The sequence below is a fragment of the Cervus canadensis genome, chromosome 2, assembly GCF_019320065.1.
Source record: "Cervus canadensis isolate Bull #8, Minnesota chromosome 2, ASM1932006v1, whole genome shotgun sequence".
In the NCBI taxonomy this organism is placed as follows: Eukaryota; Metazoa; Chordata; class Mammalia; order Artiodactyla; family Cervidae; genus Cervus; species Cervus canadensis.
In genome coordinates this window covers 92,903,628-92,927,842 of record NC_057387.1, presented here as the reverse complement: position 1 = coordinate 92,927,842, position 24,215 = coordinate 92,903,628, and the positions used below count along the sequence as shown (strand labels likewise).

Sequence of the window (24,215 nt, the reverse complement as noted above, 5' to 3'; positions counted from 1 at the left end):
GCAAAATATGCAAAAAGATAGAAAAATAAACCAAGGTTTATAATAACATATCCAAGGAGTTAGAGGTTAAAAAAATGCTTGAAAACCTACAGATATAGCAAAGAACCTAATCAAGAAAACCACAAGTGCTTAATTCTAAAAGTAGGGAAAAGTAGAGTAGCACCAACTGAATGTTTGAACATCTGAGCAGACGTGGAATGCAAAGAAAGTCCCCTGATAACAGAGGCACAAGTTATCAGACTTCAGTAGAAAAACCTCTCTTTAAGAGCTTCTCTTAAACTTTTAAAACCTACAGATACACAGACATATATCTCCCTATATAGATGTATGTAGGCATGTATCTATCTACCTACCTACCTATCTGAACTTGATTTCCAGAGGCATGATTGACTTGAAGTAACATTAGTCAAAATTCCCTAATTTAGGATGAGCGTCTCTAGTATTCCTTCATATACCTATTTCAAATGGTTACAGGACTAATGATGAAACAAATTTATGTGTTTATAACAAGGGTGCTTTACTACAGTTCGCAAACTGACACACTCTTGTTTGAATCATCGGTTTTGAGATGAACTTTTGATAGACTCTCTACAGCTAATTTAAACTTTCTTATTTATGCCTGATGCCCTAGCACGCTATAGAGATTCAGTGTGCCTCTGTAGCTTTTTGATACTATGTGTGATGATAGATTATATTTCTATGTGTTGATGGGATATCTCTTAGGTTTTCAAATTTCTACAAACTTTCTTAAATACCAAGGGTTGGGTGTTTTTGTTTTTTTTTTAATTGATGACAATTCTTGTTTTCTATGTTACTAACTGTGAGGGAGGCAAGGAATTTTCAATTTGGATTCAACAACAACAAAAACAGATGAAGAGGAATTATTTCTTTCACATTCAAATTATAACAAGTGTCTTAACTTTGTTTGCCAAAACATTTTTAGAGGGAGAACTAGATCATTAACATGATTAAGATTCCCTTGCAGTTGGGATAGGTAATTTGATGAAAACAGGTGCCATGAACCCATAATACACAGTATCATTATTATCAGTAAAAGAAAAAATATAACCTATGCTATTTTTATACGTAAGTCATGACTATAATCTTAAATTCCTATGAATCTCTTAAAAACAATTATCATATACTCTATTTTTCACTTTGGGAACTACAATATTTAATTAGGGTTAAAGTGACTCTAATTAATAAACTCACTTATAGTTAATAAACTCACTTTGAGAGAACTGGGCTGGGGAGGAGTATCTGACACTGTGAATATGTTCTAAGCAAAAACAATTTAAAGTAACTCTCTTAAAATCAAATTACCCTTTTACAAATAATCACGTGACATACATAATTACTGCCTGCTCTTTTCTAATGATTATTCAAAAATTAATACAGAAATAGAAACTAAGCATTACCTTTCCCTGAGAGAAGCTCGATTTAACACAGGGCTTGGAGAATGCTTCGGCATGGTAGAGGGTGCTGAATGAACAAGTAAGGTCCTGGCTGAATGCTGGGGCTTGCTGCATGACCTTGAACTCAAATAGTCTTCGCACCTTTCCAAAGAATCATCGAAGTCTCTCCCATGAGGTGTTCTGATGACCTGCTTAAAAATTACATATGTATACACAGGATATATATATACACATATATATACGTATATATATATATACACACACACACACATACATATATAGTGACGTTATACACATACACACACGACATTTGTAAAAGTAAAAAAAAAATCAAATACAATGTCATAGCTATATCTGAAGGTAAATTTCATTAGGGGGTCCCCTGGTGATCTAATGGTTAGGATTCCATGCCTTTACTACCATGGCCTGGGTTCATTCCCTAGTTGGGGAACTGAGATCTGGGGAACAAACTGTGTGGCAAAATACATTTAACAAAAAAGATAATGTATGTAAAACACATGAAAATTCTTGACACAGAACAAGTCCTCAGTAAGCGGATTCAGACGTTAAAAGCTCTTTTGGGCTTCTCCGGTCGCTCAGCAGTAAAGAATCAGCCTGCTAATGCAGGAGACGTGGGTTCGATTCTTACATTGGGAAGATCCCCTGGAGAAGGAAATGGCAACCCACTCCAGTATTCTTGCCTGGAAAATCCCCTGGATAGAGAAGCCTGGCAGTCTACAGTCCATGGGCTTGCAGAGTCAGATACAACTGAGCTACTGAGCATAGCAATCGTTACTACCACTATATGACTAAACACTGAATAATCTGATTATTCAATCCACATGTCCAAAATCACTGCAGATGGTGACTGCAGTCATGAAATTAAGACACTTGCTTTTTGGAAGAAAAGCTATGATCAACCTAGACAGTATATTAAAAAGCAAAGACATTATTTGCCAACAAAGGCCCATCTAGTCAAAACTATGGTTTTTCTAGTAGTCATGTGAGGATGTGAGAGTTGGACTAAAAAGAAAGCTGAGGTCCAAAGAACTGATGCTTTTGAACTGTGGTGTTGGAGAAGATTCTTGAGAGTCCCTTGGACTGCAAGGAGATCAAACCAGTCAGTCAATCCTAAAGGAAATCAGTCCTGAATATTCATTGGAAGGACTGATGCTGAAGCTGAAACTCCAGTACTTTAGCCACCTGATGCTAAGATTGAAGGCAGGAAGAGAAGGGGACAACAGAGAATGAGATGGTTGGATGGCATCACTGACTCGATGGACATGAATTTGAGCAAGCTCCGGGAGTTGGTGATGGACAGAGAGGCCTGGCATGCGGCAGTCCATGGGATCACAAACAGTCAGACACAACTGAGTGACTGAACTGAAAATCTATAGAACTTTATCAATTCCAAGGCTTTTTGAGTAGGAGTGGGATAAAGGTAGGGATGGATATATAAAGCAAAGGACAAATACACATGAACTAATGACAGTCTAACTATGAGGCCAAACAGAACAGAATTCTAGTCGTCATACTCATCCATTGCTTCATAATAAATCAAGGTAGATAAATGAATAAATTCCTACCCTTGTAGAACCTACATTCTAGTAAAATTTACATTCTCGTAAGGAGAAACATTTAAAAACACACAACCCTCTCTAAAATAAATAGGTAAAACATACAGTATATCGAAGGATGGTAAATACCATGGGAGGAAAATAAAGGAAATAAGAAATGCTGCTGGGTGGGGTGGGAGGGATATGTAGGGAAGCAGCTGTAATTTTACATAGGGTGGTCAATGGGGACCTCACAGAGAGAACCACCCTAGCAAAATTCTATGGAGTAGAGGCCTGAAGACCCTATTAAATATCACAAGACCTAAATCATGGGGACATTCCAGAAAGAGAGAAACTAACAAACCAAAAAACCACAAAGATTCTGTGGGTCAGGTAGGGTGTATGCCTGATAATTAGAAATACCAAGAAAGCCAACAGGGCTAGACTGAATAGTAGGAAATAAAGTAAAAAAGGCAAATTTTAAGGATTTAGACTTCTATTTTGAAAAGACAAGCTCTTTTATTTATTTTTTTTGGAAAATAATATCTTCTTGGCTACTGTGTCAAGAACAGTCTATAGTATGTCCACAGGCAGAGTCAAGGAAATCAATTAAGAAATTATTAACAACAAAGCATGGATAAGAATGCTGGTTTGCCTCTGATAGCAGTGGAGGCAAAAAGTGATCAGATTCAGATGTCATGTGGAAGATGCAGTCAACAGGATCTGCTGATAAGACTGTCAATGATAACATCAAAGTTTTTGGTGAAATCAACTGGAAGAATTGAGTTTGTGTAAATTAGTTATACCCTTCCAATGGGACAGATGGAAGAATAAGATATTAGGAGTCTGGTTTTCGATATGTTGAGCTTCACATATCTATCAATCATCCAAACTATCAGAGTAGAGGTTCAGGGGAAGACTCAAGGTTAAACATATAAGCTGGTAATTTTTTTAGTCTAAATGGCATTTAAAAATATGGCACTAAGTGATATAACCAAGGAAGTGAGCATAAATAGGAAACCTCTGAAAACTGAGCCCTGGGAATACTCCACTGTCTAGAATCTGGGAAGATGAGAAGCAAACAGACTGAGGAATGGCCAGGGAATAAGGAGAAGGACATGGAGAATGTATTATTCTGGAAGTCAATTAAATGATGTATTTCAAGGAGAGGGAGTAACTAGTTCAGTCAAATGTTGCTGACAAGACAAGGTAGAAAAGACTTGGAATAGTATCAATTTTAATAAGAGTAGCTTTGATGGAGTGATGGGAGTGATAATCTGGAGTTAAATAAATTCAATTCCTCTTTCTTGCTCCTTAACACATATTTAACTTCCCATCACCATATTACTGGAGAAGGGAATGGCTACACACTCCAGTATTCTTGCCTGGAGAATTCCCTGGACAGAGGAGCCTGGCGGGCTACAGTCCATGGGGTCGCAAAGAGTCACACATTATTGAAGCAACTTGGCATGCAAGCACCATGTTAAGTGCTGAGACTACAATAGTGAACACAACAAAGTCCCTGCCTTTATGAAATTTTGTCCTAGCAGTTACTATCAGCTAAATATTTGATCTTTAAGAAGGTCACTGTGACCTTTAATCTTTTTCAGATTCATTTCCCCAGGGTTAATAATGGCTACCTTATATCTAAAAATTTTCCATAATTTGTTTCCTGCAGAATATCTAGATGTGTGAACTAGTTATATTATAAAACAAATGTAAGCAATTTATTACTAAAACACCACTCCTCCTTCAATACTACCACAATTTTCACTGCTTTCCAGAATTACAGCAACATATGGTGAGCCAGCAGTTAACAGAGAGAATCAAGCTTTCATTCCAGAACCAAATAGCATGTAATTGAAATGACTCAGTTACGGTCCCAAATAACTGACCAAGAATAAGTGATTCAGACTGAACGAGAGAAAAAAAAATGAAAAAGGCTCTATTGTTAGCTGGTCACAGAGACAAAGTAAAGACACGACGAATGTCAAAAACAAGATCAAAGAGGTCCATGACCAACATATACAAGTGTATATATTAAAGACTGATAGGAAAGGAAAAAAAAGTGCTATAATGTTATTTCTCAAATTATACTCAAATCTGAGCCACTTGGCTTATAGAGATTATTTCTCTTCATTAATTTCAATGCCAGTTGAGTCATGTTGGCTGCAGACCATTTCACTTTTTGTTTACTAAAATTTCTCCACAAACTAGTCAGCAACGCTCTACATAAAGCCTCTTCTAGGTGACTACAACTGTTTCTCTCTTTATCAGACTATTCACTAAGAATCTCTTGGATAACACATTAGCTAATAACAGAGAGATCTAGAGAGGTTCAGGGATTTGAACTCACAAACCAGATGAGAGAGGGTATTAACACAAAGAAAACTGACAGATATGCTAGGGGGCAAATCTATCCTAATGAAAATACCTGCAGAAGGACATTTATAAACTTCTAATGTTCTAATGTTTCCCATCACCTCATGGGAAATAGATGGGGAGACAGTGGAAACAGTGTCAGACTTTATTTTTTGGGCTCCAAAATCACTGCGGATGGTGACTGCAGCCATGAAATTAAAAGACGCTTACTCCTTGGAAGGAAAGTTATGACCAACGTAGACAGCATATTAAAAAGCAGAGACATTACTTTGCCAACAAAGGTCCGTCTGGTCAAGGCTATGGTTTTTCCAGTGGTCATGTATGGATGTGAGAGTTGGACTGTGAAGAAAGCTGAGTGCCGAAAAATTGATGCTTTTGAACTGTGGTGTTGGAGAAGACTCTTGAGAGTCCCTTGGACTGCAAGGAGGTCCAACCAATCCATCCTAAAGGAGATCAGTCCTAGGTGTTCATTGGAAGGACTGATGCTGAAGCTGAAACTCCAATACTTTGGCCACCTCATGCAAAGAGTTGACTCATTGGCAAAGACCCTGATGCTGGGAGGGATTGGGGGCAGGAGGAGAAGGGGACGACAGAGGATGAGGTGGCTGGATGGCATCACCGACTTGATGGTCATAAGTTTGAGTAAACTCCGGGAGTTGGTGATGGACAAGGAGGCCTGGCGTGCTGCGATTCATGGGGTCGCAAAGAGTCAGACATGACTGAACGACTGAACTGAACTGAATGTTCTAAATGGTGGAGGTCTCATGGAGGAGGTAGGTTGGAATCAAGGCCCTAAGCAGAGAAAAGGGGGAGGCAGGGCATTCCAAGTGGAAGAAAAGGCACAAGGAATAAACGATGAAGATACAATCACATGGCTAGTTGTGTAGGAAAGTAATGGGAGAGAACATCACAGAGGCGGAGAGAGGCACACTGTAGAGAACCTTGAATACTGTATGTAACGCAATACTATCCCATATTTATTAAGCATCTTCTGTGACCAAGTACTGAACAAGGTAGGAGACAGTAGTCACAGATAAATATAACAGGAGACTTCAAAGATATTACCATCCAGAATGAGAGACATGAAAAAACAAATAATGATAAAACAATGAGGAAGGAGATTAGAACTATATAGATACAATGAGTAACTGTGCAGTGGGGATACAGCTGGGATGTATTCCTTCCATGGAATTAGAATAAATATTTTGGAAAATTATGTATCGAAATGAGGGAATGGAAGGTCTAACAAGCGGATGAGATAAGAATCCACTTCAAATTTTCAACCTTATGACTTAGCTTAAGAAGCATTTTCATAGCTCTTGTGAGTTTTCCATAGGTTGCTCATTCTCCTCCAGAAATCAAATGGAATGTCCTTACATTGGCTCATAATGGAAAAGTTATATTTCTTGGATGATTCCTCAAGAACCCTAGCTTAGAGTGTTCAAAGAACTGGGTTCAAATCCCTGCTTGTTATGTGACCCTGAGCAAGTCATTTACTCTAAGTTTTCATTTCCTTATCTATAAACTGGGGCAATAATCTTTTGGGTTTGCTACAGAAAATAAATAAGACAAATTAGTACAAACACAAAGCAGAGAGTTTGATTCATGAAAGACAATAGTATTTATTTCCTCTGTTTACATAAACCTTCATATTTCAGCATAAAGAGTTTTTTTTTCTTTTTACATTTACGGAAATAGTTCTTTAAATCCTTTTTATAAGACCTCATAAATGTAACAATTCCAATATTGCAGATGTTGAAATGCATCAAGACAAAATCTAATAGTTTTAAACCAATCTGAAATTGTTACAGGTTAAAAAAGAAAATTTCATACATCAAGCTCATTGTAACTACATAAATGTAATTATGTAAATAACATACTTTTCAAATATGTGATATATAATGGTTGAGTTATGCCATACTGTGGAAATAAGGTTCCTGAAAAGTTGCTTATAAAATAAGTTAAATCATATTTGTGCCCATAAAATGTATAATTTATAGGAACTTCAGTTAAATTAATGGAAGAAAGAACCACTAAGTATAAATAGGAACCAGGAAACTCACTTATTCAAAAAATATTTGTTGAAGACTGGTACTACACACTACACACACACAATGGTACTACACTACATACTTGAAAATTTCTCTTTCATCATGGGAAATAAAAAATACATAAAAATAATTCTAATGGAATTTGCTGGGAAGTAGTTGAGGAGATGATTATAGGAAAGAAGTGCGGTAGAAGCATTACTTTCAGGATAGTAAGGATAAAGCAGGTGGGTGCTGCAAGTGCCAAGTTGCTTCAGTTGGGTTCGACTCTTTGCAACCCTATGGACCGTAACCCGCCAGGCTCCTCTGTCCTTGAGATTTTCCAGGCAAGAATACTGGAGTGCGTTACCGTGCAGTCCTCCAGGGGATCTTCCCGACCCAGGGACTGAACCCACATTTCTTACACATCTCCTGCATTGGCAGGCAGGTTCTTTATCATTAGTGCCACAGGTCTGAGTAGAAAGGAAGAGAAGCAGATACTGGCAACTGATATGAGTTTCTCAATTTTGCTGAAAACATTCCTTTTGAATCCTACTCAAGTGAATGATCAATTCCTACCTCATCCAATTTAAAAATCCATATGCTCAACTATCTGGTTTAGTTTAAGGGAAATGTACTTTCTTTATACTAGAGAAAAATTTAGAAGAAATTCCAAAATAATGCAATGACAATGATATGTAATTCTTAGGTTTGCCAATCTTTAGGGGGTAAGGGGGAAATTCCTTCCTTCTTAGATCACTCTTCTATGCACTTACATAAATAATTTGTTTAATCCTCACAACAACTTCTGTGGTATTTTTACTATCTACACTTTATAAGAGAGGAAAACTGAAGTAAAGTCAAATAGCTACTGTTTGGTGGTAGTAGTCCCAGGTCAGTGAATTATGAGAAATCCATGGCAGAAAAAAAACAGAAAACTCCCACAGCCCAAGCCTCGATGCCTATGAGGAAAGTTCCACAGAAGATGCACTAACAATCGGATTTACTAACAGCCCAATAAAGAGTCAAGGAACAAATTGGCAAACTGCTTCCAAGAAAGAAAAGTTGCTTCCCCCAATTAATTTTATGCTGTGATCATAACACTGCTACCAAACCACTGAAGTAAAGTGGGAGAAAGATTATCATAGATCACTCTTACTAGTGACCATGGGCTTCCCAGGTGGCGCTAGTGGTAAATAACCTGCCTGCCAATGCAGGAGACATAAAAGATGCTGGTTTGATTCCTCAGTCAGGAAGATTCTCTGGAGAAGGGCATGGCAATGCACTCCAGTATTCTTGCCTGGAGAATCTCAAGGACAGACGAGCCTGGCAGGCTACAGTCAAAAGGGTCGCAAAGAGTAGGACACGACTGAAGTGACTTAGTACACATGCATGCACAACATGCATGACAATATGTGGAAAATTATCTTAAACAAAATATTAACAAATTAATTCAGTGATGACCAAAAAAGAATACAACATGATTAAGCTGGGTAGTTTCAAAGAAAGAAGCATGGGTTATCAATAGAAAATCTATTAATTCACCATAGAAAAAACATTATCAACTCAATAGATGCTGAAAAAAGTATTCAGTAACATCCAACATCCACTCATAATTCAAAACTGTAACTTCTTTGAAAACAAGGAATTTCAAAGGGAACTTCCTTAACTTGCTAAAGGATATCCAACAAAAATCTACTGCAAACAACATTCACAGGCATGAAATCTTCGACATGATCCTACCTAAGACAGGATCAAGACAAGAAGGCACAGACTATTAAGTTTTGTGCTGCAGCCTATCAGGTTGCACTGCAAGAGCAAATTAAGTCTGAAACTTAGTGGTTTAACATAATAAAGGTTCATTTCCCCTGTACTTTATGGTAATACAGGTTAGCAAGAGAATCACACTACACAAAATTGCCCAAGACCTGTGCTGATGAGACAGGCTGAACAACTTGCAGCTGAACCGTCTAGAACAGGCGACCTCACTGTCACTTTAACAAGAGAGCTCTTATCAATTCTTCTATGCTGCACCCTGGAAGGGATCCACACAATTTCCATTTGTAGTCTATTGGCCAGAACTAGGCCCTACACACCTGCAAGAGGGCTTGAAAATACAGAAGAGGAAATGAATAGCCAGTAGGCAATAAATATCTCTGCCACATGCACAATCACCACTTTTATTTCAGTACATTGAAAATTCTAGTAAGTCAAGACAAGGTAATCTGCAAGGCAGAATTAAAATTCATTGTTTGTAGATGATATGGTTTCCTCTGCTAAAAAATTCAAGCATATCTAAGACAAGAATGTTACACACAAATCTACTTCAAAACCATAGATTAGCAAAACACACACAAGTGTAGTTTTGCATAAAAAACTGTTTACAATGGGAACCAAAACTATAAGGTTTCTGAGACTAAATCTAACAATGTGTAACACTTTAATGGCAAAGTGTATATAACACTTTGGGAGACACGGGAGAACTGAGACAACCTGCATTCACAAGGCTTGGCTAACAGAACTAAAAACTGAGGCTCACCCACCTCAATATGACTTTACCATGAGTTTTAATTCCATAAACCAGTAAATAGCTTCATTATTTGCTTAAGGACCTTCCCATAAATCATTTGCCTGAACAACAGTCTGCTCAATCATCATTCAGCTCCCTTCTCAAAATGATACATTCTTAATCTGGGCAAACAGTCTCCTTCTCAGCCCAAGAGATAACTCAGGAGAAAAAATTTCTTCCCTATAAAATACCTGCTTACTTATCAAGACTTGCTTTAAGACTCTAATCTTCACGTCCAATGTTGTTGTTTACTCACTAAGTTTTATCCAGCTCTGCAACCCCATGAACTGTGTAGCCTGCTAGGCTCGTCTGTCCATGTGATTTCACAGGCAAGAAAATGGAGTGACTTACCATTTCCTTCTGCAGGGGATTTTCTCGACCCAGAGATTGAACCTACATCTCCTGTTTGGCAGGTGGACTCATTACCACTGCACCACCAGGGAACACCTAATCTTTTATATCACAAACATTGCCAATGAGATTCCCTGCTTCAAAGTTCAATTCATTTCAGTTCAGTCGCTCAGTTGTGTCCGTCTCTTTCTGACCCCATGGACGGCAGCATGTCAGGCCTCGCTATCCATCGCTATCCATCACCAACTCCCAGAGTTTACCCAAACTTATGTCCATTGAGTCGGTGATACCATCCAACCATCTCATCCTCTGTTGTCCCCTTCTCCTCCTGCCCTCAATCTTTCCCAGCATCAGGGTCTTTTCCAATGAGTCAGCTCTTCGCATCAGGTGGCCAAAGTATTGGAGTTTCAGTTTCAACATCACTCCATCCAATGAACACTCAGGACTGATCTCCTTTACGATGGACTGGCTGGATCTCCTTGCAGTCTGAGGGACTCTCAGGAGTCTTCCCCGACACCACGGTTCAACAGCATCAATTCTTCGGTGCTCAGCTTTCTTTATAGTTCAACTCTCACATCCATACATGACAACTGGAAAAATCACAGTCTTGACTAGACAGACCTTTGTGGCAAAGTAATGTCTCTGCTTTTTAATATGCTGTCTAGTTTGGTCATAACTCTTCTTCCAAGGAGTAAGCGTCGTTTTATTTCATGGCTGCAGTCACCATCTGCAGTGATTTTGGAGCCGCCCAAAAATGAAGTCTGCCACTGTTTCCACTGTTTCCCCATCTATTTCCCATGAAGTGATGGGACCGGATGCCATGATCTTAGTTTTCTGAATGCTGAGCGTTAAGCCAACTCTTTCACTCTCCTCTTTCACTTTTATCAAAAGGCTCTTTAGTTCTTCACTTTCTGCCATAAGGATGGTGTCATCTGCATATCTGAGGTTATTGATATTTCTCCCAGCAATCTGGATTCCAGCTTGTGCTTCATCCATCCCAGCATTTCTCATGATGTACTCTGCATATAAGTTAAATAAGCAGGGTGACAATATACAGCCTTGACATACTCCTTTCCTGATTTGTACCCAGTCTGTTATTCCATGTCCAATTCTAACTGTTGCTTCCTGACCTGCATTCAGATTTCTCAAGAGGCAGGTCAGGTGGGCTGGTATTCCTGTCTCTTTCAGAATTTTCCACAGTTTATTGCGAGCCACACAGTCAAAGGCTTTGGCATAGTCAATAAAGCAGAAATAGATGCTTTTCTGGAACTCTCTTGCTTTTTCGATGATCCAGCGGATACTGGCAATTTGATCTCTGGTTCCTCTGCCTTTTCTAAAATCAGCTTGAACATCGGGAAGTTCACGGTTCATGTATTGCTGAAACCTGACTTGGAGAATTTTGAGCATTAGTTTACGAGCATGTGAGATGAGTACAACTGTGCGATAGTTTGAGTATTCTTTGGCATTGCCTTTCTTTGGGATTGGAATGAAAACTGACCTTTTCCAGTCCCGTGGCCACTGCTGAGTTTTCCAAATTTGTTCACATATTGAGTGCAGCACTTTCACAGCATCATCTTTTAGGATTTGAAATAGTTCAACTGGAATTCCATCACCTCCACTCGCTTTGTTCGTCGTGATGCTTCCTAAGGCCCACTTGACTTCACATTCCAGGATGTCTGGCTCTTGGTGAGTGATCACACCATTGTGGTTATCTGGGTCGTGAAGATCTTTTTTGTACAGTTCTTCTGTGTATTCTTGTCACCTCTTTTTAACATCTTCTGCTTCTGTTAGGTCCATACCATTTCTGTCCTTTATTGAACCCATCTTTGCATGAAATGTTTCCTTGGTATCTCTAATTTTCTTGAAGAGATCTCTAGTCTTTCCCTTTCTATTATTTTCCTCTATTTCTTTGCATTGATCACTGAGGAAGGCTTTCTTATCCCTCCCTGCTATTCTTTGGAACTCTGCATTCAAATGGGTATCTTTCTTTTTCCCCATTGCTTTTCACTTCTCTTCTTTTCACAGCTATTTAAGGCCTCCTCAGACAGCCATTTTGCTTTTTTGCATTTCTTTTTCTTTGGGATGGTCTTGATCCCTGTCTTCTGTACAATGTCACAAACCTTTGTCCATAGTTCATCAGGCGCTCTATCAGATCTAGTCCCTTAAATCTATTTCTCACTTCTACTGTATAATCATAAAGGATTTGACTTAGGTCATACCTGAATGGTCTAGTGGTTTTCCTCACTTTCTTCAATTTAAGTCAGAATTTGACAATAAGGAGTTCATGATCTGAGCCACAGTCAGCTAAAGCCCTCCCTGCTTTAAAGCCCTTCCTGCTTTAAAGCCCTTCCTTAAAACTCTGGAACCAAGACCCCCAAACCCTTAACCTTTAAGTATTTACCTGTAAATATCCACCCTTAACTTTTCAGAGATATTACCCTTAAACTTTCATAGATACTACTAAGTCTGCAAAGGTGATGCTCTCCCTTACTGCATAATCAAAGCTCTGTTTTGCTTGATATCAACAGATTCTTCAGTTATTGTGGTGATATTTTGGTGAGCTGCAGTTGACAACCCTGAAATCCAACAAGATCCAAATAGACCCTCCTTGTTGCCACATCTAAGACACTCAACTCAGAAATAGTCTTTTCCTCTGAGACTCTTGGGCCTCCCTCCTTGGGGGGGGGCTCTCTCTAACTATCAATACAATGGTGTGGTAACTGAATCTTCTTGTTAGGTCTGGACTCTTCTCTCTTTTTGGTAAAGCTCCCAAATGCTGAGTTACTTTGTCTTGTAGGAATGGAGAACCCTTGTCATTATCTGGTCAAATCTGAAAACTTGTATCCCAGGTGGAAACCTGTCTTATTACATATGTTACTAATATATCTCTCTGTCACTTTTTGCTCTGAGTCTGTAAGAGGAAGTCCATAGCAAAGTGACCAGGCATGAACTACTAAAGCTATCCTGTAGACAAATCCAAGAACTGACAGGTTCAGATGTTCTCATTCTAACAGAATCCTTAGTAAAAACTGCCCTGGGCCACCTGTCAGAATATCATGAAGACTTTTCTCAGTTTCCTCTTTTTGTTTTCTTCCATGGGAGAAAATGCTTCTGGAAGAAATCACTACCAAACCTCACATCTTCTTAGAATTAAGATTTGTCAGGTCTCCAATTTAAGATACCAACCACTAGGTTGGAGCCCAAGACATATGCTGTATTAGCAACATAATGGCCAACACTGTCAGATTCTTATGCCTGTGTTTCAGTTTAGGCCAATGCCCCCTTCAAGTCAGATTCAATCTTTTGATCATCTTACGTATATTTACATTATGATTTTAAATTGTACACTTACTGTTCCTAATAGCGTAATTTCACTAAGTATATTTTAGAATTACAGTGGCTACCCTGGAGGGGGATATATGAACAAAACTGTTCATGTAAAAGATGCCTTAGAATGAAAAAGAGCAAAATCCTACATATCCAATAGTCTGCACTTCTCAACTGGCACAATAAAAATTCCAAAAAAATTTTCAGAGTCTACAAATTGCCTCCTTAAAACATTTGGTGGCCAAGGCCAATTTTTAAGAATGTGAAAATGTAAAATTATGTCTTGTTAGGACACCCTCAAATCCCACTGAAAGAAATGGCCTTTACCCCACTATTTCTTATCTCCTGTCCTATCCGTCTCCATTACCTGAGAACCCTATCCTTCTTTTGCGTGTTTTCATTCCCATCTGAAGTGCCAGAAACAAAAGCTCGATGACTTCTTAAAATTAAATCCCCTTCAGAATACATCAAGTGCCATATGGTTTATTTTTGAGCTCTGATCTTTTTCTGAGCTGAATAGTCAGACATTTTCCAAAGTCTAATAAACAAGATAAACAAGAAATTGCAGCAGAATTTAGAATTCTGTATACTTTAATTCGGCTTTTCCACATTTCCTACCTCAATAAAGGATGTCAGGAAGACACTGAATTGTAAAAATCAGAAATACAAAAGTCATTCATAATACTGCATGGCTAAGACCCTTTCAATACTCTCTGACTTCAAACTTTTCTTGACTATTTCTGTTTAGTTGCTAGAATTAAAAAAAAAAAAAAAGGCCTGGAGATATTTTTATTCGGATTTTGTTAATTTTCGAATTATCCTACATAGAAGTACATCTTTATGACACTGACATTTTCTCTACAAGAACATAGTACATCTTTTCCATTTGTCAAGTCTACCTTTCTGTCAACATTAACCCTAAATATCTGTCTAATATCTCCACTGCAATTGATCTCCATTACTATCATCTTAATCCAAGCCATCATTTCTCACATTGAATATTCAAGAGTCTACTGATCTCTCTACTGTCTCCATTCTTTTCCCAGTCCACACTACTATCAACAGTAATATTTTCAAAGTACAAAGCCAACTGTATCATCCTGTTGTTTAAAATAACTTCATTTGCTTCCCATTGTACCTAGGATAATAATCAAAATTCTTAACATGGCAAAAAAGATTGGATCCCTATCTACTACTCTAGCCTAAGCTTATACCATGTGCCTACTCATGTCTTTCACGCCTAGCAACACTGGTCTTTTAGTTGCCTACCCACTAAACCTTTATAAATGCTGCTTCCCCCTTTTCCCTTGGACATGTGCTTCCCTCCTTTTCACACAATAAATTCCTATCCACCTTCAGAGCTCCAGAGCAGTCACCAATCCTCAAAATCCTTTATCCATATTCCTTCACCAGATCAAATCCTCCTAATATATAACTAGTCGAAGCCAGCATGCATATCCCTCACGATATTTGTCACAGTTCCAATATATATTGATTTTTGTGATTTTATTATCTCTCTTATTGTCATAAAATATCCATGAAGGCAGAGACAGTTACTAGTTTTGCTAATTTTTTGCTAATTTCTATTAATAACATAATAGAGTTTTAGTCATATCATCTTTCTTAATAGTAAGAGAGAAGCTGGGAATAGAGAGGAACAAGGCATTCTAGATGTTACAGAACAAATGACTAGCTTTCCATCATGATTCATCTTTCCTTCCTTCAGAGCAGAATTACTACTGAGAAGCAATCCCTGCATATAGGTGTGGCCACCTGGTTAGTTCTTGGCAAACAGAGTGTAGGTAAAAATATCACGTGTCAATTCAAGGCCAAGGCTTTTAAGAAACAGATATGCCTCTTCAGGTTCTCCTTTGTTTTCCACTATGTAAAGAGGACAGCAATGCTCTAGAATAAGGTGAAGACACAAAATGGGGTCACTTCATGGACCTCTCTTCTCTTGCCTCAGCAGAATATATTTCTCAAAAGAACTTACGCAAAGTGTTACTTTTCTAAAAATTTCTTGCGAGCACTCCTAGTTTCGTAACTCTTTTCCTTATAGATACCGTATAGTGTTCCACTACCAGCTATCATATGGCTATACAAAAACAATCCTTTATTTTTCCATAGAAAAAACAGCTCTGTTCAATGCTGAATATGTATTTCTATGGAAATCTACCTCTTCAATACAAAAAATAATCCTGTGAGCTGACTTACTACCCACAGCCTTACAAGGGTAGTATGAATGATTAACTTCTACTCTAACCCTGAAAGTGAAGAATATAGAATTGAGGGTGGGCAGATAGTTAAGGGATAGAAGTGAAGCTGTTTAAAATAATTCATTTAGAAGAGGGGATTCTGAATATATACACCTACCTTTAAATGGACCAGTCAACACAGAACTGGATTATAGTTACCTTAGGATAAAGATTAGTGTCTGATAAACTTTCTCTCCTTTCTATACTTTTATATATTTGGTTTACTTGTTTTCTCTTTATAATCCACTCACACAACACACATATTTTAGGGATCCACACTATATATCAGACAATATGCTAAATACTAGTGATTATCAATAAGTAAGACCACTAAGATCCTTGCCATTTTGGAACCAACAGATTAGTTTGGTTTTTTTTAAAGACAGACTATAAACAAAGATGCAAATAAAGAAGAAAATAAACACATAAAAATTGTGAAACATAACTTGAAGAAAATGTACAAAGACAGGCTTATCCCTTGGTGTTACAAATAAGGTGGCTTCCCCAGGTCCCATACAAGACAATGAACATTATGCTTTTTGATGTATATGTGTGTGTGCATATGAGTGTGTTTACAGGCATACTCACAAGCACACATATTACACAGATCAGTATACATGTATGTGTTTGAGTAAATTCCACATAATAGAGTGGGTCTGCACCAGATGAATTACGCCAGGCCCACATTCCTCTAGGGACAGCCTTAAACAAGGGCACAACCCTATACAAACACTATACAAGGAATAGTTCTATTCAAGTGCGATGGTCATGTCTATACTCATAGATCTCAAATGCCAATGCTTGCATAGACAGCAAAAGAATGCATAAGAATCACCTGGAAACTTGTGATAAAAATTTCCAGTCTTCATTCTTAGCAATTTTCATTTAGTAGGCCTGGAATGGATTTTCATAAAGTTCCACCTATATGATTCTGACACTCTGGTAGATTTGGACCCTTAGTCACAACTCTGCCTTGGCTCTTCCGTGTTTCTTTCACCACAATCAAAGCATGGCAAAGAACTATGCTATTCAGTACCCTAAAGCACAGAATAAATCGTCTTCAAGTAAATAAACAAAGGTATTATAAAGAAAGGTGTGATTTTTGTTTTGTTTTCCTAAATATAATGCCTCCTCTTACTAAAGAGTTTTCACTTAGAGGCAGAAAAGATAAATTCTGGGGAACTACTTATCAAAATGCAGAACATGAACTACTAGCGGTATAGCAGGTTTTCAATATGCTGCCCAAAATAAATTTAGATAATACACAAGATTATTTTACATGGTGCATGAACATACACTAAAAGACAGTGAATCACAAAGGAAAAAATGCACTTTCTTTTCAATTCTCTTTCAATCAGAAAGCTTCAGTTAGCTATTGGTAATGTCTGCTACACCTGTATGTCATTGCTTATCTGATTTTAAGAAACAGAGAACATGTCTCAGAGTCTTGTTATCTAGCTAGAATTTAGTACCATTGTTTTGTTTTCACTGTATTTTTAAGGCATTTAAAGCATATGATACTGATTTTCATTTATATTAATTTTCATTTATACTTATAAATGAAAAGAAGATGAACTTTCAGTTTTTGAATTTTTTGTTAATTTCTATTGAAGCACAGCTGATTTACAATATTGTGTTAGTTTCCACTGTACAGCAAAATGAATCAGTTATAATATACATATATCCACTCTTTTTTAGATTCTGTGGATTTTTTAAAGATAGCATAAATTACATGCAGATACTGCAAAAACTATGAGGATTCTGCTGTATGAATGAATGAATGAAATTTAGAATTACTACTGTGAGGTATCACTAAAAGTAACAACCAATTTTTCTGTCTCTAACTCCCTCTTTCTCACACACACACACATAAACACAAATAACTAATCCAAATGAACAATCGAAAGTCACAAAATAGTTATAGGAAGACATTCAATGAAAAGTCTATTTCAGACAAAATAATGACATTCCATAATATGACAATTATTGTTCGTAAATTTCTTGACTAAATGAATATGATAGTATCTGACCATACATACTGGAAATTTACGCATGCTCTAATCTGAAAGCCAGGATAACTATCACATGTAGTTTTTATTACATACCTTATAATCCTTGGGTCGACAGCAGCCAAGATGAGAATGATCTAAAAAAGGACATATAAAAGAAACTATAAATATGTCCACCAAAAAGAAATTTGGTTTAATCTTTGCTTTTTCCTACAGTCACTGTTTCTATGATAATTCACACAGCAGTTTTCAGAAATACCTTCAAAATCCTTCAATAATGTTACAAAGATGATAAGCGTAAGTTAAAATCTGTAAGGTCTTTAGCAAATAAATGATTTCACAAATATTATTTTCATTACAGTAGGAGGTATCTGATATAGACCATGTTAATTTTTATTTGATAAACCAATTTGTGTGCATGAAAAGGACAATTTTTAGTTGACAAACTAGTTTATGATGATACATATTTTGAACATGTAGACTTGAGAGATACTGCCAAACTACAAGTGTTCCTAATCTTGGAGTCCATGCCTGAATCAAGTAAGTGTAATGGAAAGAAGACCAGCTTTAGCAAGTGGGAGCATACTGTCCTGCAGTGTATAGATCTTGCTGACAAATAGATGTGCATTACAGTTTAGGCACCAGCACTTCTAATATGGCAATGGGCATATTCTCTGACTTTTCCAAGTCTCAGATCCTTCAACTGTCCCATGTACCTCTTTCATAATATTGTTTTAAAGATTACGTTAGATATTACAGATAAGGCAGTAAAATAAATGCTAACTATTATTACTAACCGCTTCCCTGGTGGCTCAGACGGTAAAGTGTCTGCCTGCAATGCAGGAGACCTGGGTTCAACCCCTGGGTTGGGAAGATCCCCTGGAGAAGGAAATGGCAACCCACTCTAGTACTCTTGCCTGGAAAATCTCACGGATGGAGGAACCTGGTAGGCTACAGTCCATGGGGTCGCAAAGAGTCGGACACGACTAAGCAACTTCACTTTCTTTCTGTTATTACTAACACAACATCAACATCATGACTATCGAATTCTAACTCAAACAAGGCCAGGTTCAATTTGCCATAGATGCTAATTTGGTCAAGTTATACAATTAATTTCATGCCTCATTTTAAAAGTATAAAGACAATGCTTACCTTACCTCAAGAGAGTTATAGTTATGATTAAATTATACAATTCATAAAAGTACCTATTCTCAGTATTTACAACAGTGGATTATAAAATTATTTCAAATCTCTCCCTAAAACAAACCACTACATTATAAATGTACACTTGGTGTTCTATTTATTACTTAAAGGAGTCAACTTTGTAGAATTATAATCTCTATTATATTGATAGATGAGAAAATCAGAACCATAATTTGAAACTCTACTTCTTTACTAATACATTTCAATAAAAAACACTGTTAACAGTCTATATCTTACCTTCCCTAACCACTTTTTGCAGAGAATCAGGCTCTATAGACACAGACCCAGGATGGTCTGTGCCCTGCTGTGCTCAGTGGTGCTGACTCTTTGTGACCCCATGGACTGTAGCCCGCCAGGCTCATCTGTCCCTGGAATTCTCCAGGCAAAAACCATTTATAAACTTACCCCAATTCAGACAAACTTCTACAATTTTCTTTCATTTTTATAAATTAAGCTAACACTTTCATCTAAGGTTTCCTAATGTTCACATTTAACCACTCTTACTAACAATTAGGCACTAACTATATCCTAAATGTAGGAGATAAAGGAGATAAAAATCATGGCCCATGGTTGTGCAGTGCTTATAATTTACTTAAGTTATTACCAAGTCAAATAACAGCAGCATTAAAGGGCAAGCTACATCAGAATGGTACTGGCAATTAATGCTGTTAAAAAGTCATATCAGAGTTCAATCTCTCAAAGTTGAAGACAATCAGGCGAAACTTCCTATAGGAGGAAAAAGTTGAGCTGGGCCTTAATGAATGGATCACACTAAAGAAAAGTATAAAGAAAACGAAAACGCTAATTTAGATTGTGTGTGTGTATATGTGTGATCTTGAACAACTTACATTTCCTTAAATCTCAGATTTCTTCATCTGTAAAATGAGGATAACTAATAGTACCTAAAATTTTTGAGGTTACTGTGAGTAATGAATCAATGAAATATAAGTACTTAGGATAATGGCTAGCAGAAAACACAATAAATATTAGCTATTATTTGATTCTCCTATGATCTCATGAAATCAGTGTTACAAACAGAATATTTGTGTCCTCCCAAATGTGTATGTTGAAGGCCTACTCCTCAAAATGATGGCATTTGGAAATGAGAGGTATTTGCTAAATCCTAAGCAAATTAAAAAAGGACAACTTTAAAATGCTCAAATGACCAGATGAAGCTTCCAAATATTCTTAAGGTACCAGAGATACTAAGTTTCTTCAAAAGGACTGCATAGATTAGAATTATATTTCATGGAAATTCCAGCCAGAGAAAACTTGGAAATTTTATTAAAAAAAAAAACAAAAACATCTAAAGGATAGTAGGGAAAGGAGTAAGAGAGTGGTGGAAAAGAAAGGAACTTGGGGTTGTAAGATCTGGGTTCAAGCTCTATAGTGCTCCAACATGTCACATAGCCTCTCAAAGCTTTGGTCACTCTCTTCCTGATCATACGTAGTTAAATTCACCTTCACATGACTTGAATGAAGACTAACTCAATCAACACTGGTGAAAATGGTATCCTATAGGAACTTAAAAATTATTCTGCAAGATAATTTGGCAAGAAAATTTTCAAGAAGAATTTCCAAGATAGTCATAAGTGAAAATTTACTATGCCTAAGAGTCTATCATAAGAAATTTCCACATGTATTTAAATAGCTGGTAAGAACCCAAAGTACAGTTGCTCAACCGCTAGCCAGAAAGAAAAGCAGTCCAAAGAATAGAGGCATTAAAATTAGAGAGAAGAGAAGGGGAAACTATTTATGGTAAAAGGCAAATAATAAATGTATAAAGAAAAATGGAATTTTTAAAATATTTGGTAAAAATCACCGTAATAAATTGTTTCCAGCAAGAATCATCAACATATGGTAAAGAGGTTAGAGTCAAGGAGTATTAACCGAGTCTCGATCTCCCCATAATTACAAAGGGAAGGAAGAAATAGCACCTTTTTCCTGCAGAAACCTAACAGATACCACCATAATCAAGTGAGCAAATTAACATCATCAGTAACAAAGCAACATCACATACATCTTGACGTGCTGCACTGACAGTAACATATCACTTCTGCTGTATTTTGGGAGAAAATGAATAAATCTAAGAAAGAGGAAAATAGTAAAACAAACCCAAATTGAGGGACATTCTATTAAAAAAGTGGCCTTTACTCTTAAAAATGATCACAAACATAAAGAAAGGCCAAGGAACTGATCCATATTAAAGAAAACAAAAGAGATGCGGCAACTGAAGGTTATGCATGATGTGACATTCTTTTTGCTATAAAATAGGTATTAGAACAAGTGGCAAAATCTGAGTTAGGTTTATAGATTAGTCAACATTATTATATTGTTAGTTTCTTGTTTTGATAATTACATCACCTTAAGATAAAAACTGGAGAAGGAAATGGCCACCCACTCCAGTATTCTTGCCTGGAGAACCCCAGGGACGGAGGGGCCTGGTGGGCTGCCGTCTATGGGGTCGCACAGAGTTGGACACGACTGAAGCGCCTCAGCAGCAGCAGCAGCAGCAAGATAAAAACTGTGTTAGTTTTCTCGGGCTGTCTTCTACCATAGACTAGGTGAATTAAACAATAAACATCTATTTCTCATACTTCTAGAAGCTGGAAGTCTGAGATGTGGGTGCCAACACAGCCAGGTTTCGGTGAAAGCTCTCATTCTGGCTTGAGGATGGCTGCCTTTTGGTTGTGTCCTTACATGACAGAGAGAAAGGAAGATCACTGACATGGGATCTCTGACATTAATCCTATCATGAGAACCCTACCCCATAAACTCATCTAAACCTAATTACCTCCCAAAGATAATGACCCATCTCCAAATACCACCGCTGGGGGTTAGAACTTCAACATATGAATTTTCAGGGACACAATTCAGTCTATAGCAATGTCGGGAAAAATTTATACACAGTCACACATACAGAGATGGAGGCAAGGAGGAGAAAGAAAGAGAAAGATGGAGGGAGAAGGAAAAGCAAATATTAATATTTGCAGATTCTGAGTCAAAGGCATAGGGGAATTCTTTGTACTATTTCCACTTTCTATAAGTCTAAAATCATATCAAAATAAAAAGTTAAAAGAAAAAAGCCCCTCATTATTGACCTAATTGTACCTCTATATAGGCAGCTGATTGCTTTGATATGAAGTTACTAGAAACTATAACAGTTCTGCTGGGAAATATATAATAATTGTTAGGGGAAATCAGACATTTAAGTGCATTCCAAAAACATCTTCCCAAGAAAAGTCTATATTGAAGTCATTTTCAATTTTTCTGGTCCTTAACGCATATTTACTCAATGTCTATCAATTTAGTCCAAGAGGGGAAACAGTATAACATCTGTTCCTAATTTCATATAATCTGTTATTCAGAGTACAAAAGGCTTATCGATTACCCTATTTATCTCCCAATTAATGCTAAAAGAGGGAAATAGGTGAGCACAAACTCTTCATGTTCTTAGATAAGAATGTTTCATATCCTAATTTTAAAAGAGAGAGAGATTATATACTAGAGTTTAGAATCAGAAAGAGACAAAGCTCACAACACCTTGATTATATTTTTTTACTCTCACTTTTCTATGCCTTTTTCTTAGTGTGCAATAAATTAACTTAAAGGCTTCTGGTGAATTGACTAGCCAGCGTCTACAGATATTAACACTTAGATGTCACTAATTGGGCTTCCCAGGTAGCTCAGAGGTAAAGAATCCTTCTGCCAATGCAGAAGACATGGAGATGCTGGTTCAATCCCTGGGTAAGGAAGAACCCTTGGGGAAGGAAATGGCAACCCACTCCATGTTTGTGACTGCCTGAAGAATCTCATGGACAGTGCAGCCTGGTGAGTTACAGTCCATAGGGTCACAGAATCAGACACAACTGAGGGTGCGCACATGTGCACGTGTGTACACACACACACACAAATACATCGCCAACTATAAAATACTATTTAATCTTCTTTATTAAAATCATCTTCATAATGAACTTAGAAATAACCTATCTAACTATTAGGATCAGGCCTAAAAACTAAACTAAAAGAACGTTATCTTTCCCAAAATATAAATATTATTGTGACAGCTGATATTAAGTGTTCTGTGTGCTAGGGCATTTTGCATAGTAATATTTATCATGTTATCTTCATTCTTCAATAAACTGATATTTTATCTTAACTATCAGAGTAGTTAAGATAATTTGTTCAAGAATGCTCAGTTTATAAATAAGTGGCTGAGCAAGCATTCAAATATAAGTATAAATGTATGTACAAAAGTATCAGCTTGAACTCTTTTTACAACTGTATTTCCCAAAGTCTGTTCCACAAACTAAGTAATGCATGTTAAAGTAGGAAAAAGGTTTCATGGCCAAATAAATTTAAAAACTGTTGAGCAAAACAAAATCAAAGTTTTTTTTTTTGTTTGTTTTACTAAAAGGTATCACAGTCTTTAATATGCTAATATGTTTTGAATCACAAAGATGATGATTTATAGCAGCACTTAAATTCTATTAAAGAGTATCTACTTGGGTATCCCATAACTTTTAAAAAGTGTCATTGTAACATACTTTTCAATATAGCCAAGATTCTCTTTTGTTTTAATTGATGCCAAGATAAACACCTGAATGTAGGAAAGATAACTAAAACAACAGAGATAACTTATATATTACCATTGTGCAGCCTGGACCATCCATCTCTTTCACAGTCTCTGCCAGGAGATCCAAATAAAGCATCGGCCCTGGGACTTGGGGGATCGACCTAGAATAAGGAAAATTTCAATGTAACAAAAAGCTTCATTTTTTTTTTTTTCAGTATAATGGTACCAGAAAATCAAGTAAGGTACATAGATCACATATCATCAGGTTAACATGATACTGCCTACATAGTTCAGGCACGTTCCAAAATCAGAGCTTAGCCAAGTATTTTGCTATTTGTTTTTAAGTAAAATTTAAATTCCAGAAATTTTAAATTATATTCTGAATCCACTCTAAAATGAATATATTTACACTTGAAGTGTCCATTACTCTATTGCCTAGTATGAGTCCCACTACAAAGTTAAAAATAGAGAAATCTTACTTTGCTACATTTCAAAAACAAGTTCAGCCATTTATTACTTATCTCCTTAGCATACAGATTTTGAAT

The 24,215-nt window shown here is 36.9% G+C and overlaps 1 protein-coding gene across 8 annotated transcripts in view; it reads right to left on the bottom strand.

Moving 5' to 3' along the window:
• SPATA6 (spermatogenesis associated 6) overlaps nt 1-24,215 on the bottom strand; it is a 144,179-nt gene that overhangs the window by 38,039 nt on the left and 81,925 nt on the right. For 5 of the 8 annotated variants that reach the window (XM_043461388.1, XM_043461393.1, XM_043461390.1 and 2 more), the window contains 3 exons: nt 23,744-23,831; nt 17,988-18,028; nt 1,419-1,606 (listed from right to left, as the gene is read on the bottom strand). In XM_043461388.1, the coding sequence (XP_043317323.1) occupies nt 1,419-1,606; nt 17,988-18,028; nt 23,744-23,831 (317 nt within the window). The remainder of the gene's footprint in view (nt 1-1,418; nt 1,607-17,987; nt 18,029-23,743; nt 23,832-24,215) is intronic. The other 3 variants (XM_043461387.1, XM_043461391.1, XM_043461389.1) reach the window with 1 other exon arrangement.